Raw genomic sequence first — 17,474 nt, 5'->3', positions numbered from 1 at the left:
CCACATGTTGGTGCACCATCCACCAGTCCCTGCTGGGCTCCAAGCTGACATCTAGCATCAGCTGCCAGTCACATCTGTGAGCCATCTTCAATGTTTCAGCCCAATTGCATCTTCTGCTGCCAATAAATGGAGCAGAAGAACCGCTCAGCTGAACCCAGTAAACCAGCAGACTAGTGACATAATATACAATGGTTGTTATTTTTAGCTATTTCAGAGCAGTTTGTTTCATAGCAACGCATGACTAAAATAGCTTTCGAAAGAAAATCCTTGAACTGAGACTATGGAAGAGTCCATCCAATTTAAACTCTAAATAGTTATTATTTAAATAGCCTCTGTTTAAATTCTTATAATGTCTGAAAATCAGTAAGCAAAATTTTAGAAGGCCCTTATTTTGGTAACTAGGTGCCTTTAAGTTTGTTTACTAATTAAATGGAGGTAATAATGACTATTTCAATGTTCCACTTTCTGATTTGCTTATGCTCCCATTGAAGTGATAGGTAAGCAATACATAATCAGATGTGTTCTTTTGATTAAAAAAAAAGAGCAGTATTTTCAGCAGAAATAGCATGAGTCAGACCTTTGCTCAGATCTTGGTGCTATAGCTTAATAGCTGTGTGTCCATGGCCAAGTGACCTAAGCTGCCTGAATCTGTTTCTTTATTTTCAAGATAATATGTACTCTACAGGATTTGTGAAGATAAAAAAATAATATATGTTAAGAACCTAGCGGAGTTCCTGGCACAAAGGTTGAGCTAAATCAATGTACCTTTTGTTGTCATGAATGAGGTGGTAATTGGTTTTGAAAAGGCAGTAAAAATTTGTCTCTCGTTCATTTTTTAAGGAGTCATTGAAATATCGGTGTTCCTGGGCTTTAACAGGGTGAAGCCTAAAGAGTTAAAGTGATATATCTTTGCAGTTCTTTCTACAAACAGGCATGCTTTACGAAGGAAATTCTGATTGCTAATCCCATATCCACTCCCCTTCCTCACTTCATTATTGCTACAAAGGACTTGATAAAGGGTTAAAGGCAACTTCTGTCTCCTAGTTTCAAGGATAGAACTCACGGAGAATTGCTTTCATTCTTTACCTGCTGTTCTACTCCCTTTCCTCAGTTACATTCACCTTCCAATTTGGTGGGAACCAACTTTATAGGATGCTGGCTCTCTGTAAGCCGACCTTAGCTTCAAGGTGAAGGTTCTGTTCCATCTCCAGGGAGACCAACACACATGCCACAGTCTGATTTGTGTAGTCAGGAGAAAGAACAGCTGTGTCAGCACACAGGTCTGTCTCTGTTTTGTCCTAGCCTTTATATAGCACGTTGTTGTCCTTTGTAAGTGTTGGGTGTCTTTGATAGGACGGCTAGTGCTTTATCTGCTGAATATGTTTGCTCTTAATGACTAAGGTGAGGTGAGTAGTTGTTATTGGTGCAAGTTAAGGACCGCTTTTCCTAACTACTGGTTGTTGTTTTGGTATCTCTTCCCTGTCTGGCTTGGGCTACCTGAATCCCATTTTGGCCTTTGAAATTTAGATGATTTTGGCTGTGGATGAAATGCCAAAGTATTATACTTGCATGTAATATTAGAGGAGTTAGGTGCCACCCATTTAAACTGGGTGATCTGCAAAGGAATTATGAATTACCCCAAGTTAGCATAAGCATTTACTTGCTTATATTGTTTTTGAATACTTACATAAATATTGATAATTAAAATCTTAATACCTCTTGGTTTGAATACTGTAAATGCTTCAATATAGATTTTCTGTGACATGAAATTTCATGTCCATTGCTATAATCTTTAAGAAAACTCTCACTACTTTAAAATTAAGTAGTTTAGTTAATTAATTAGTTAAAGCTAGAAATTGGGCATAGAAATTATTTTGAAATACATGTTACTGGGATATAAGTGCAGGTTATGTAGAGGTGAACTCGAGGATAATTACTTTTGCTCATAAGCTTGTCATAATCATAATTACAGATTGATTCAGGCTTTTGTTGTGGTCGTTAGCTATACTACTGCAAATACATTTTAAGATAATATCCTTTTAATTATTTATAATTATGGACTAATTTCATTTAGAAAGAAATTATAATATTATTATTCCATATGCACGTAAAGCTTAAAAAGAATTCAAAGCCATGAAGATTGCACTGTACTAAATAGTGTGCTGAGAGCAGATCTTCTCAGGATTGAGCCCTAAATTTTATTGTTTCTGGGACTCATATGACGGTTATGTAATGTAGATTTAGAGAGAGTTTTTAAGACTCCTCTTGACAGAGGTGAGCAAAATGGTTCCTTGGAAACCATTCAGGTGTGCGGTCACAGTGAAGTATGGATTAAAGGTCCAGGCACACGCAGTGTGCACTGACATAGAGTGAACGGGAAGTTCAGGGGAGCCTGTCTCCGTTACGGACACTGAGTTTCTCTTGGTCTTTTAATGACTGCTGTTTTAGAAGGAAAAGAAATCAGCATTGAAATTATCCGTAAGGTAAAACTACCGAAACCTAACCCAACACGGCATGCTCTTACAGAAAACTCTTCTTAATCCTGGCAGTGCTGTGATAGCTGAGGACATGTGTTATACATTACAGCGCCCAGGGAATTCAAACGTCCGCAGTGTGGAGTCACAGTGAAGGCTAATTTCAAAACGAAGTGGTAGCCTTTGCTCCCTGTGTAGCTCTGTTTCTTACCAGTGTTTCTTATTAGCTTGACATTAGTCAAGGGCTGCTGTGGGTAGGACAGGACAATGGAAATTTAACCCCCAGAGTGAGGATATATGAACCCCTCTCCCCTGCCTCGCAGCCCCTCCTGCAGCAGACACCCAGCACTTCGCACTGGGCATTGCAAAGTCCTACACAGTCTGTCTGCAAAGTGCTGAAGGCAGAGCTGTCCATGGTTAGAAAAACTGTCCTGATTGTTGGTTGAAAATCAGGTAATAACAGTCCTCTCGGTGAACAAAACTTATTAGCGGGCTGGGGCAGGAATGCTCGCTCTCAGCAGCAGGCAGGAGAAATTGCTGCTGCAACGCTTACCTCTCTAGGGAGGAATCAGATATCAGACTTTGCCAAGCCTGAGGTCCAACCCCTGAGGTCCCACCTACGTCCCCGCCCCATCCCAGCTTTGTTAGATTGCTAGCATCGATCGCTGGCTTTTCTCTGACCCAACAGTGGGTGAAGGAAAGAGCCAGCAAGACTGAAAGCAAACGAGGCGGGGGTGGAAAGACTGGAGCCGCTTTTGCAGAGAGAAAAAGAAAAAGGAAAGAAAGGGGGTGGGGGCCATGGGGACTATGCTTAACTGGTGCCTGCCTGCTTCTCTTTGATTTGATGGCCTTCATTCCTTCTAATTGGATAAAATAGGAAGTCACTGGCGGCCCTGTGTTGCTGGGTCTACTGATTTTACTCAGACCAGCCAGCAGCTCTAGAGTGTGGACAGTGGGTGGGGGTTGGGATAGGAGGGAGGGAAGAGAGAGGGAGAGAGAGAGAGAGAGGCAGAGAGAGAGAGAGGGAGAGGGAGAAAGAGAGAGAGAGAGAGACTGAAGAAAGGGAGAGCTGCAGAGGAAGAAAGTGAATGAGCGCTGAAGAGCACAAAGAGGAGTGGGTAGGGTGGGGGTGGGGGTGGAGGCAGGGCGGGGAGGGGAGTCACCGCCCCTGCTGGCCGCACTCTTCCCCTCGGGTCCCTCTGCGAGGATGCTGTGTGCAGTGATGCTCAGAGGGCAGGCACCTGCTGCTCTGTAATGATTCAGCCTCCTCGTTCCGCCGGCGCGTTAACACAACAGGATGCTGTTGCTACTGTCACTGCTGCCGCTCCTGCCGCCGCCGCTGCTGCCTCCGCCGCCGCCAGCGCTGGTCCTGCTTTTGCTCTTACTTCTCCTGCATGACAGTTGTTTTTTCCATCTAAGCAGACAGCAGCTTCAGATGCTCGAGGTGAGAAACATGCCTTTCAGTTTGGGCTACTGGTTTACTTAATCGACGCACCGTCGGCTCCGTTTCTATTCTGGCCCCCGTCCTCTGGACCAGCCTGGATGGCTGAGAGAAGCATTTAAAAGAACTGCAAAAGTGACCCCAAAGCAGCAGTCAAGAATTACTATATACTTTTATTTGGTAGTTGCTAGAGGCTTTTTTCTTTTTCTTCTTTCCTCCTGAACTCCTCTTGCTTTTGATAATGGCCTTGGACTTGGACGACTTATTGATTTCCCCCTGTAAGATGCTGTATCATTTGGTTGGGGGGGGCTCTGCATGGTAATGGACCGTGAGAGAGGCCAGACGTTCTGGAGGTGAGCCGATGGAGATCTATTCCCCAGACATGTCTGAGGGGGCTGCTGAGAGGTCCTCCAGCCCCTCCACTCAGCTGAGTGCAGACCCATCTCTTGATGGGCTTCCGGCAGCAGAAGACATGCCAGAGACCCAGACTGAAGATGGGAGAACCCCCGGACTCGTGGGCCTGGCAGTTCCCTGCTGCGTCTGCCTGGAAGCCGAGCGCCTGAGAGGTTGTCTCAACTCCGAGAAGATCTGCATTGTCCCCATTCTGGCCTGCCTGGTCAGCCTCTGCCTCTGCATTGCCGGCCTCAAGTGGGTATTTGTGGACAAGATATTTGAGTATGATACTCCTACTCACCTTGACCCTGGGGGATTAGGCCAGGACCCTATTATTTCTCTGGATCCAACTGCTGCCTCAGCTGTGTGGGTATCATCTGAGGCATATACTTCACCTGTCTCTAGGGCTCAATCTGAAAATGAGGTTCAAGTGACAGGGCAAGTTGGCAATACTGTCGTGCCCTCTGAACCTTCAGCAGTATCGACCCCGAAGAATCGTGGTTTCACTTTTTCTTTCCTGCCACCCACTGCACCGCCCTTCCCTTCGCCCACTCGGAACCCTGAGGTGAGAACACCCAAGTCAGCAACTCAGCCACAAACAACAGAAACTAATCTCCAAACTGCTCCTAAACTTTGTAAGTAGAGAGAGAGAGAGATGATGATGAGTAACAGCCAGGGGTGGGCTCAAAGTCCTAAAACGTGTTCTCCAGAGCAATGTAGCTGTTTTCTTTCCTTCTGGTGTTTTAAGTGCATGGTTTTGTTTAAGCATATCATGTGACTGGGATGCTTGGGTTGGCGGTGAAGAGATGAGTAAAAAGACCTTGCAAAGTGCTGGTATATTTCAGTGCTCTGTAACAACTGCTTTTGGCCAGGTTGCTCAGTCTGGGGTGGAGGGCCCAAAACTTCAGTGTCTTTGAGTCATGCTTGAATTTAAGTTAAATTTGATTTATTTCTAACACTTTTTGAAATTAAAATATCATGAGATCATCATTAATTTTTTTATATCAAGTGTGGCTTCCTTATAGCAACGAGTATGATTTTGTCTCTTTTCCTCATATAATCTTCCTGTTACCTTTCTTCACCTTTCAGTCTCCCTGTGCCTCCCAGTCATCCTCATCTGCCTGCGCTCTCTCTCCATCTCTTTTCCCTGCTCCCTTAACCACTTCTTCCCACGTTTGTATTTGAAATGGTTCTTCCTGACACTGCATCAAGTCTTTAGACACTCACGTGCTCCCCTCTCACCAGCATCAGATGATCGGTGTCCTGCCCAGATTGTAGTTTCGGTTACTGGGCACTTCTTAGGGGCAGCCTTATTTTATTTAAGTCTCTGAACAATTCTGCATGAAAGGATTTTCCCAGGCTAGTCTTGTCTTCTGTAATCAAATGTTTAAGTAGCTTCCTTGGCGGTCATTAAAAAGTACAAGATCCATTAGTAAGGTACATCTTTTTTTTTTTTTTAAGCATGGGTCATTGGCCTGTCAGATTGCAGCAGCCCAGCTTAATAACCTGTGAGGGAAGAGCCCATGCTTTTAAAACAGTACAGAACAGTGTGCTGCTGTTTGCACTGACTGGGTCATTGCAATGCTTTGTCATGGAAAGTTGACAAGGATGAAGCCATGACTAGTCAGAGTATTCTAAACATCAGTATAGAAGGGAGGAGTTGATAGCTTAAAAAAAAAATGTTTGTAATTAACTTTTGTTTCTCTGTCTTCTACCACTATTTACCATTGATGAATTTTTCCTTAGTAGAAAAACGTGAAAGATCAGAGAAGTTGGTTCTCAGTAATGTGTGTAAAATCTCTTAGAATTAAAGGTGAGTTGATGGTAAGGATTCAGTGATGGAATACTCCCTTCAGTTTTCCCTCTAGATGGTAATGAAGAATAAAGAATATCTCTTCCAGACATTATGTTCAGGATGAGGTAGAGCCATGTGTTTATAGAAACACAGGAAAACTTGATTTCTGCCTGTGATTCAAAATTGTTTCATAGGCACCAGTTTCCGTGGCAAAGGTTTCAAAAAAAAAAAAAAAATGAAGCTTGTTTTTCAGGTGTAATTAGGGAAGAAGCTCCCTTCTTCAGACACTGCTTTGTATCTTTATCAAGTCCCTGAAGCATCATTAAAGGTCTGACAGACATCACTGCATTCACTGCCTCTTTCCACCTGGCAAAGTGACCGGGAAATAATACCCAGATGAAATGACAGGCTATAAAAAGCAAGTACAGATCCTGCAAGGAGAAGCAAAATTCACCATGCAGACAAGGTTACTTCTTTGTCTTTAGTGTTTTAAACCTGTCTTTACTGAAAATATGGCTGAATAGGGTTAGTTGTCCCGAAAGAGAAAGAGGACACTTTGGGAAAACTTGTCAGCTAAATTTTATAATTTTGTCCTCTAAGAAAAATAAACAAAGGAACATTCAGCATATTTTCCTGTTCTGGGACCATATCAAAAAGTATGTGTTGACTTTCTGAAGAATTGTTTTTTAAGGCAAATTCTTCTATTAGGTGTTTTAATAGATTATACATTCCATAGAGTGTCTTTAAAAAAAAATTTTTTTTTCCCCAAGCCAGGGCATTGATTGTCTAGCATTTGCATTGAGTGAGAAAGATTTACTGCTGCCTAAAAGCATCACAGTGACCAGTGCTGGCCAGTGCAGAGCTGCAGCCCTCAGAAGCGCATTGGAAATAAGCGTGGAAAAGCAGTCTGGGAAATAGTTTTCTCCTGAAAAGTTAGGACTGGGTGGTGGGTTAACACTGTACAGCCTGTAGTTTCCTGTGTGGGGAAACTCTGTGTTAATTTTTTTTTTAATTAGTGCCTAAAAACAACAAAATTACTAGTATTCCCCCTTCAAAAAATAAAATTGTGTCTCTTTTTTTTTTTTTTTTTTTTGAGAAGGGTAGTCCTTGGAGCTTTGCTTGCAGACACTCATAAGTGGCTGCTTTTATTGTTTAAAAAGCTTGTCATCATTAACTAAAGGAAAGCAAAAAAAAAGGCTTGAAACTGAGTTTTGTCATTTTGTAATCTCACTTTTTTTCTTTTCAACTGAGAAAAGTATTGCTTAGTCACAGAAAGAACTGGAGCTTTTCTTTCATCATGCATGTTTCTGGCATGAACTAAGCATCTTTAAAATGACATTATCATGCCCGAAACATGCTCTTCATTGGTTCCAGGACTTTGGTCTCCCTTTTCTATCTGTCTCAGCATATTCAGCATATTATGCACAGAGCTGTAACCTTCAAGGTCATAGTCTGTTGAGGGCTAATTGATTCTTCTTTATCCTGGAGCCTGGAGAGTGGAGGAGAGACAATCCTAGTAATTGTGTCTGCTTTGTTATTTCCCAAACCATTCTACCTATTGGAGCTGGAGAGTGGAGGAGAGACAATCCTAGTAATTGTGTCTGCTTTGTTATTTCCCAAACCATTCTACCTATTAGCATTAGGGTTTTATTTGATAAATACTAGAACTACTCCCTTCCTCCCTGACTCCTTTAAGATTAAAATATCCTTTGTCTTTATTATAATAAAAGGCAAAATATAGCATTTTAAATCGCCCGTAGATACAGTGGCTATACCAGATTTTCTAAAGTGGATATTTCTTTAATAGGGCAATATAATTTCATGTTTTTATTATATTAATCTATGCATACATATAGATCTTAAGAAATTAATACAGGACTGGAATATATATATATATATATATATATATATATATATACACATATGTATATAAAATTCTTAAGTTTTTCTGTGTGTGATTAGTGGTTTTTCACTAATGCACTAATTAATAATATCACCTTGATAGAAGTTAAGTTGTTTTTTTTTTTCATTAAGTCACATAACTCTTGAAACATTAATTTGTACAATTATTTTGTCTGGGCTTTTAAATTTTTCTTGGCCTCTATTTATGTGGAAAGAACTAACTCTGGGAGATTGCAAACTTAGATTACTATAAAAAGAGCTGATTATTTAAATTGTAGCCGGGAAGCCGCAGTGGCATCTTGAAAAAAATTGTATTTCTGTATGGTACAGCCTGCTTGAAAACAGACTCTTGGTTGCAAGAATGTATTAGTATTTCATCTTACGCCAAATTTGTTTGCTTTATCTTAATTAAATCTTTGTATTGGGTTGCATGGCAAACCATTGTTACCACAGTGACAGTATGAAGCACTACCATTTGCAAAGCTCAACATGATTCATTTAATATACCAAAGGGTTCCTTCCCTTCCATTTAAAATAGCATTCATCTTTGGCACAATAGATACTTCTAGATCCTTGCAACTGTACTTGTAGGTATTTCAGAATGATAACTTTACTCTACTTGGACCATACTTATTTAAAGCATAAAATATTACAAACTGGAAGAAACTGAAAGATCCCCAGTTTGAACCACATTACTTTATAAATTTATGGATGAGGCAATCCAGACTCTGAAAGAGTTAGTGAAATCCTTTTACTAAAATTGACAAACTCTGTAAGGTTTAGTGATATCTCAGAAGTAGGAGACAGAGTAGGTGACCCAGCTTCTCTCTTCTTTGCCCTGTTCTAGGGTTAGAGCTAGAGACGAACTCTGCTAGTTTAAGTGGTATCTGACCAACAGGGAAGTACTTCCAGTAGTCAAGCAAATTAAATTTTCTTTCCGCCTTCTTGTTTTGCACTCATTAAATTTTCAGTAGTAGTGGCCTTTTTCCCTTTCTCTTTGACCATCTATAGAATGTTCAGTTTGCTTTAGAAAACAGCTTGGTTTTCTAGGATGAACTATTGTCTGCCATGTAGCAGATGGCTCAATGGCTCACCTCTTCCCTGCACATCCCATTTTGATTGGTCTTCTTGTTCCTTTATGATCCCAGGTCAGTTTTTTCCTTCTTCTCCCCGCCCACCCTCTCAATCCTATCAAATGTTTCTTATTTTCTAATTCAGCCGTATTGACTTTATGTATCAGTATTTCATTACATTCTGAGATATCAAAGCATCTTCACCTGTCTTTTCTTTCACGTAACTCTATTGTTTTTTAATACCAAATGACATTTACACATATTGCGAAGACACATGCAAAATAAATGCCTGCAGCCAATGAATGGTATAATAGTTAGTTACTGGTACAATAAATTCAAACTTTAGTTCCTCTTCTTTATCTGTCCCTTTTCTTTTTCTTAGTATGCTTCATGCCAGTTTCTCGGCTGACTCCTTTACATGTTTGTACAAACCAGCATTTCTGCATTTCGAGAAAACCCTTGCCCCAAATCATACATCTTTGTTCCTCCTTACTTCCTTTTTCCTTTTGATAATACCTCATAATATCATGTTAAAGCATGAAGGAACAGATAATTTGTAAATTGAGAAACAGAGGCATAAAAAGTTATGACTTGTATAAAGTTAAGCTAGAAACCTCTAAGAATTAAGAATATAACTCTTGTCAACTGAATCTATTGGATTTTCTCGTAAACCATAAACTATGCCATGTCTACTTTCATGTTCAGTTTCCATTTTTATTATTTTTTCATGTCAGTGATTCTCATCTATTATTTCCTCTTTTTCAATTAATGAATATATATTTATTACCTTCTATGTGCCAGGCACAGGTCGAGACTGGTTATATGACAATGAAAACAGAAGACCTGCCCTCATAGAGCTTATGTTCTAATAGATTTTAAGAACTTAGTTGCACAACCCAATTTGAATTACTTCTTTATTTTCCTAAGCATGTCCTCTCTAAATTCAATTTCTTCTTTTTACCTTCATTTTATTCACATATTGACTGCCACCCCTGTGCCTCCCCTGGTATGTTCCTCTTCTAGTATTGTTGAACACTGAAGACTTGATAGCAACGTCCTGCACCTTAAAATGACATGAATCTCAACTCTGCTCCCAAGAAGTTTGGTAGCTTTGGTTGATTCATGTTTGGACTATGCGGCACTATTTGAAGAAACCGTTGGAGTGGTTGAAAAAGTAATATCAGTCTGGTTCTTTAGGTGCGGCCTCTTAAGTGGAAAACGTATACGTATTTCTATTAGCATGTAAAGATTATCAGATTATTTTCAGATTCTAGAAAGCTGGTAGCTGTAAATATTTTCAGTTTTATTTTTTCACATTTTCTGTTTATTCTTTTGGCTTACAGAACAAAAATACTAAAATATTCCCAAGAAATTTTAGTCCCACTGTCCAGATAAAAGCTTGATTCTGCCAGTAAGTTATTTAGTTCTGACACTGAATAAAAACTTGGGTTCATGTATCATTCACATGAGAAGTGATTGAATAGAAATGAAGTTAACCCTCATCATCTTAATTTTGTTGCAGCCTTTACTGCAGTGAATTTAATCACGTGTGTGTGTGTGTGTGTGTGTGTGTGTGAGCATTCCAAGGTTATTTCTCAGTGATAAAATTGACATTCTATGACCACAGAATTTTATATGTTGAAATTCTATAATCATAGGATTTTATTTATTGAACTTTGTAGAGATTTCCTGAGTAACTTCCAAAGGGAGGACATTCATATCTGGAAATGTGAAGTGACTTACCCAAGGTCATTACAGCTAGTTAGTGTTCGTTCTAATACCCAGACCAAAATAACCCTTTCCTTTGCTACATGTTTTTCTTTTCCAGACTTTTTCTAGCATTTATATTCAAATAGTACGGTAGGCCCCCCTTATCTGCCATTTGGCTTTTAACCATTTCAGTTACTTATGGTCACCTGTGGTCTAAAAATATTAAATGGAAAATTCCAGAAATAAACAATTCATAAGTTTTAAATTGTTTGCAACTCTGAGTGGCATGATCAAATCCCACCCTGGGACGTGAACCATCCCTTTGTCCAGTGTAGCCACACTGTATATGCTCTCCTCCTGCTAGTCACTAAGTAGCTGACACAGTTATTGGATTGGTTATCAGAGAGACCACATTCATATAACTTATAATAGTATATTGTTATAATTGTTTTATTTTATTATTAGTTATTGGTGTTAATCTTTTCCTGTGCCTACTTTGTAAGTTAAACTTTATCATAGATATATGTGTACAGAGAAAAACGTGTGTGTGTGTGCCATTCTTCAAGTTATATCATTGTTCTGAATCTGTTTTCTCACTTATATATGAGAATAGTAGTACATATTTGTTGGGGTTGTTTGGAGAAATAAATGAGATATTGAAGAACACCAAGTCTAGAACTAAAACATAGCAAATATGAAACTAGTATCAATTTTCTCCCTCATTCTGTGACTCTACTTTATTCTTTCCTTCCTTTGATCTTGACAGAGCAGTTTGTATTAAAATTTGGGAAATTAAATTTGGGAGTTTGGGAAAACTTATGAAAAAGTTAGAAGAAAGGTAAGAATTGAAGAGGCATCATGATGAAGTGGAAATTATACTGAAAACTTGATGTCAAATCCCAATTCTACCACATGTAAGCTATGTGACTTTGAGCAGACCACTTTACCACTGGAGATTTAGTTTCTAACATCCAAACAAATGGGGATGTTAATACCTAAAACTTTGATGAGATTGTGTTAAGAACTAAATAAGTTACTGTAGTGAGAAAAATACCTGATATTAGGACAAATACTAACTTCCTCTTTTCCTTCCCTTCTTATGAGAGTTCATGTATATCAGTTTTCATAAATGCTGACATTGTGAAGAATAAATCGTAGGCAGTCTTAGTGGCTGAATTAATTTGTTATTTCTTAGAATAATATAGAACTTTACTAATTTCTTAAACCCTACTGCCATAAAAAGAGCTATTTCCCCCATAAAAATTGGCTAGAATACATAGATTATTACTCTTTGGGTAATATCCAAAAGTCACGGCGGAAGGGTCCTTTTTACTGGAAGAATGATGAGAAAACTTGTAAGACAAGAAAAGACAGGTAGTAGCTAAAATTCTGTTGGTCAAGGAAGTACATTCTATGGCAAGATTGGGATAATGTAAAGGAATTCATACAGTTTAGATGTAGTGCATCAGAAGAGTTGAGCTTAAAAGATCATTTATCCTTTTTGGTCTGAATGAAAATTATGTTCACCTGACTCTTGTCAGTGTTTCAAACTGTGATTTCCTGATCCAAAACCTAGGAATTAAGCTGTTTTCAGCATTTCACAAAGCCCATGGAAATAGTAATTTACACAGAATAATTTATATGAGTCAAATTAAACATAGAAGTTTTTAATTTTGTTAAAAATACTATATATACATAAATATCATACAAATAATATCCCAAATAAAAGGGGAAATGATGATTACTTAATAAATAAAATTGAGTAAATAAAATTAAAGTATAGAAGAAAAGGTTGTTTTTCGGTAAATTTAAAAACAAAAACAAAACTCTAGCCCTATATCTAATTGTTAGAGCTTATAAAAAGTAGAAGAGAAAAAATTGTTATATAAGTAGAGAATAATTACAGTATTCCCTCACTTATCGCGAGTATTATGTTCCAGACACCCCCACAAAGTAGGAACCTTACATTTATTCTACACTCTTAAACCTATGTAACTTTAACAGCATACGTATACAGTACCGCAAAATCCCGTGATACAGCGAAAAATCTGCAGTAAATAATTAAATATAATATTTTTTAAAATTCCGCGATACAGTGAGGCCGCGATAAGTGAACCGCAATATAGCAAGGGACTACTGTATACCTTAAATATATACTGGAAATTCAGTTACAATAAACTTGAAATATTATTGATTGAATTATTGGTCACAATTCTACAAAAGAAGAAAAGCAGTGCTGTTCTGGATAAAAGGGACTTTGATATTTTGGTTGGGCACCTCATGACTTTTCTTGCATAGGGCTGAAATTTGTTAGAGCTTGTCATTTACAAAAAAGTATAGTAATCAGCATAATACATGGTTTTATTTATTCTTTAACATAGAACTAGAAATGTGCTTTGAGAATCTTGCTTCTTACTAATTCACGTATAATAGATCTACTGAAGAAATTGAACTCTGACTCATTATTGGAGCAACAAGGCAGACACTTCTAAGGGGAGAATATTCGATGACAATCGAGGGCAGATTTTACCTGGTTATAGACTTTCCTGACTGTGCAGTGGAAATAAGCTGCTAGACCCAATAAAACTTGATGAACTATAATGGAAATCTTCCAGAGCTAAAACATGTTTTAATTTTTCATCAAAAATATTTTACAGCAAGATGAAGCTTGATTTACTGTAGTGTCCAATGCTATTCACTGGAGGTTCTGTCTTCCCAGGCAAAGGAGGGATTTATGAACTCTATTTTTAGCAGAAGTTGGTACAGAATTTCATTCTCATGTAATCCTCTATTAAAAAGTCTCCTCTAACACTCATGTTAATTTGGAAACTCATAATTTAAAATGAAACCAAATATTTACATATTTATATGCATTTGGAAGGAAGAAGATTGCAACACTGACGACAATGATAGTTGCCCCTAGAGAGAAAACTTAATTTATACGCAAACAAATGACATTACAACTCTCAAGTCTTAACTTTGGTGCCTGAGTTGGTGTCAGATACGGATAGAATTTTATTTATCCAATTTTCCTCCCTTCACCCTTCCTTTGTTCTTTCTTACTTGCAGCCCCACAGTTACTTTTCTCCATTAGTCTGCTATTTTGTACCCCACTATTACTCCTTCTCCAGTGATGTCACGGCAGGTTCCCTCTCAGTTCTCCCACCCTTTCCTGATGCCAGTATCCAGGAGCATCAAAGGTTATGGAGCGGATGGATGGCCCAGACCGTGGTTTTTCACCAGCTGGGTTGGGGAGAGAGTGAGTGAGACCTTCACCACAGACTTGACCATGATCGTTGTGATGACTTTCAATGTTGCCTCTTCCTTTGCTAAGTAGCAGGAAGTATTTGTTCTATAAAGTATGTTTGTGTCATGCGATAAAAGCTCCATAAATAAATGGAATGATCTAAGGACAGTGAAATTGAAATCTTGTTAGCATTTGTTTGCAATCCCTTGGTGGAGCTTCCTGGGTCATAATTGCTTGCTCTTCTGGGAGCAAAAGGGATCAGTAACCATTGATTGTCACATGACGCTAAGTATTGCCTACAAAGCAAATCTGAAGAACGATCAGTGGCAGCATTTCACATTACAACTCTGATCTCTCTTCACTATCATCCTTAAAGCAAGCTGGATTTTTACAATTGTTTTCCCAATGCACAACTCACGCTCTTTCAAAGAGAGGAGAAAAAACAATATCATGTAATCTCTGAAACTTTGATTTATGTAGAAAACAAAACCATTATATAAAATAATTACTAAAGTCTTTTCATTTTTCTACTTCTGTGACAACAGGGAGATATTTAAAGTAACCCCTGACCAGGAAGTTCAGTTTCATATGACTGTGATTTTAGCTGATCTGCACTCTGGAAACTGAAGTCGTCGTCGTCGGCAGCCGTCCGTCTCGAGAGACGATGGTGTAGCTTCTTAAGAGTCTATCTGCACTGCCGAGAATGGCTGTGCAGTCCGACTCGGGAGTGACACGGTATCTGTCTCCTCCCGTGTTGAATCGACATCTTGCGATGTTGCTGGAGTGTCCTCTCCAGTGAAGCTGAAGCTACAGAGCCTGGGCAGGGTGATATGGAGGGTCTGCTGTTGCCCATGCAGCAGACCCCCCCTCTCTTCGCAGCTGAAGGGTCCAAGGGAAAGACGGAGTCAATACAGCTTGGCTTCAGGTGCGCCGCAGGAGTTGCCGGTGTTGACTACAATGTCAAACCGCCTTAGGGACTCCAGCTCCGGATTTTCTGTCGGGGTTTACTCCCTTAGCCTTTCCCCTGAAGAGGTATGCCGCAAGGCAGCGGAGGTTTTTTGGAGTCAGAGTTTTCCTTCTCTGGAAACTGAAGTACCATTGCCAATAACCTATATATCCCCCGCCTATGCAGTAAACCAAATATAAAAGCATTGGTATCAATGTAGTAAATCCTGGGCTTCTAAGAATCCTTGGGAAATTAGGCATTCTAGATGGCTAATTTTTTCTAAATAGCTATTATTTGTCACCTTGAAACTTTAATTTTGTTTATTTTGGATCAAAATCTTTTAATAACCAATGTTACTTGTTAAATGGGATTTATTGATTATAGGATCTTCATAATGTTGACTACTGTGATGTCTTGAGGACATAGTGAGTCATAATTTTCTTGAATATTGTGATCGTATTAGGACATAATAAATTGTATTAGAAATTCTAACTCCAGACCCAAAATATTTTGAATGTAAGCTGGGTTATTTCATAATCAAAATTAGAATTTTAGAGCTTTAAGACAACAGAGAGACAATTTAAAACCAATCTTTTCGCACAGAGAAACAGGCTCTAAGATGTTAAATTTCTTACCAGAGGTCACATAGAGATAATTTTGATGATATTTTTATGTATTCCATGCTTTCATCTATGAAGTCACTTTGTAAGTTTTTTCCATTCCTCTTATTTACAGTTCTGATATCCTGTGGGGTTTGTAAATCAAGTTTTAAGCAGGTTAAACCTTTATATAAATGGTAAAGTGTCTCTGACTAAGGTTCTCTCCTTGAGAAAATGCATAAGTTTTGGTGCCATATATTTTGCTTGTCAAACCTGACTCTTCCTGTGTCCTGGCTCAGCAGCGTCCAGGAAGAGACATGAATGACAGATGAAGAGGAAGAATAATGACTTTGTTCTCTTAGTGCTCAGATTTAGAGGGCCTGAGTCTAACTCCCAGATGTTTTATTTGTTCCCTTGTTGTTCCCTTCGTAATATGTACAATGGAGGGTAGTAAATCTTCAGACTCTTTGGACATTGATCATAGTATCTAATAAGAAATTAGTTTTTGAACATATGAACTCTACAAAGTTAGTCGAAATGCTTTATTGGATCTATTGCAAAATTGATTTGAGAAATCATGACTCACAAAACAGAAATTAGTTTTATTTCATTTTCATTTCTTGAGTCCACCATAGCCAACATTTAGAATAGTATAGGACTTACAATGTCTCATAAACTCTTCTCTGTTACTTAAGGCCCCGACGCAGCAGAACACCAAACTTTCTAGCTCAGCTCCAGCTGTCCTCCTCCCCAAACCATATGGATCATGTTCTCGCCAAATGGCGCTCTACCTGGAATATTATTTTATTTCTCTCCTCAATTGTTTTGCTTATTCTATTGCTTCTACCAAAAGTATTCTTTTCCCACAATTTCTTCCTTCCCAAGTTCTGCTCAGACCTCAAAACTAGACAAGACTTAACAAACTATAGTTTTCGGACATTGATCATAGTTTCTCACAGGAAACTTCTATATCATATGTGGACCCTTCTTCCTCTAGGGCCCCAGAGCATGTTGTTTGTTTCTCATTAAGTACTTCCCGCATTCTCACTCAGGGTGTTCTTAATTGGACACTTGCTTATTACTCATACAAGACTGAAAATATCTTGAGGCCTAGATTACAGCTGATTCTTTTTGTTGCCTTGTGCAGTGCCTAGAAAATATTTTCTATGGAGTAGGTGCCCCATTTACCTATCTTTGGAAGAGAAATTGAGGCGCACCAAGAGTGACTTGCTTATGGCAGCATAGGAAGGAAGAAAATTGTCTGAAACCATATCTTACATTTCTGGAATTTTAATTTGGAGGAATTCAATACAGAGTTCAGCTATTACAAACTTCATTGAGACATGATTCTTGGCCCTTTAATACATGATTTGTGAAGCCTGTATAACGTAGCATTATCATATAGACAGATATATCTCCATGTTTATATAGATTTCTGCTGAAAAAGATTGCATCATGGGGTAAAAGAGACTTTAGGCTACAAGGAATTTTATTTCATGATAGTGTAGTGATTAAGAGCACACAGTTTGGAACTGGATCAAGTGGGTTCAAATCCAAGCTGTCTCTGGCCATGTGATATTACAAGTTATATAAACTATCTATGCCCTAGTTTTCTTGTCTGTGCAATGGTGGCAATAACTGCACCTCCCTCGTTAGGTTATAATGAGGATCAAATGAGTAAACGTATATAGAGCACTGGCACGTGAGCACTGTATAAGCAGGAGCTATCATTACCATGCAGCTTTAAAATTACATTGCCTTTCATTGAATTCCAAATGGATATCTCGCTCTTGCTATAACAGGCTTGAAGAGAGGAGGGGTTTCAGTGGACATATTGGCAAGTTATATGGATAGTCAACCATTTTGGTTTGGTTCGTTCACGTGGTTTATCCCT

The 17,474-nt window shown here is 38.7% G+C and overlaps 2 protein-coding genes across 11 annotated transcripts in view; both read left to right on the top strand.

The window, feature by feature from the left end:
- NRG1 (neuregulin 1) overlaps positions 1–17,474 on the top strand; it is a 942,869-nt gene that overhangs the window by 834,895 nt on the left and 90,500 nt on the right. For 3 of the 10 annotated variants that reach the window (XM_090258885.1, XM_090258883.1, XM_090258884.1), the window contains exon 1: positions 4,225–4,943. The exons of 5 other annotated variants lie outside the window; for them this stretch is intronic. In XM_090258885.1, coding sequence (XP_090115011.1) covers positions 4,277–4,943 — 667 coding nt within the window. In that variant the 5' untranslated portion in view covers positions 4,225–4,276. Of the gene's footprint in view, positions 1–4,109; positions 4,944–17,474 lie in introns of those variants that run through there. 2 more of the 10 variants (XM_090258891.1, XM_090258892.1) reach the window with 2 other exon arrangements.
- On the top strand, positions 3,686–3,992 carry LOC149996497 (uncharacterized). Its single transcript, XM_090258894.1, has one exon. It carries the CDS (start codon positions 3,772–3,774, stop codon positions 3,958–3,960), a length of 189 nt encoding a protein of 62 aa, XP_090115020.1. The 5' UTR covers positions 3,686–3,771; the 3' UTR covers positions 3,961–3,992.

This window comes from Furipterus horrens, unplaced genomic scaffold (genome assembly GCF_987537825.1).
Source record: "Furipterus horrens unplaced genomic scaffold, mFurHor1.1.pri manual_scaffold_12, whole genome shotgun sequence".
Classification (NCBI taxonomy): domain Eukaryota; kingdom Metazoa; phylum Chordata; class Mammalia; order Chiroptera; family Furipteridae; genus Furipterus; species Furipterus horrens.
Note: the sequence above shows the minus strand (reverse complement) of the source record. Positions and strands in the feature narration are given on the sequence as shown.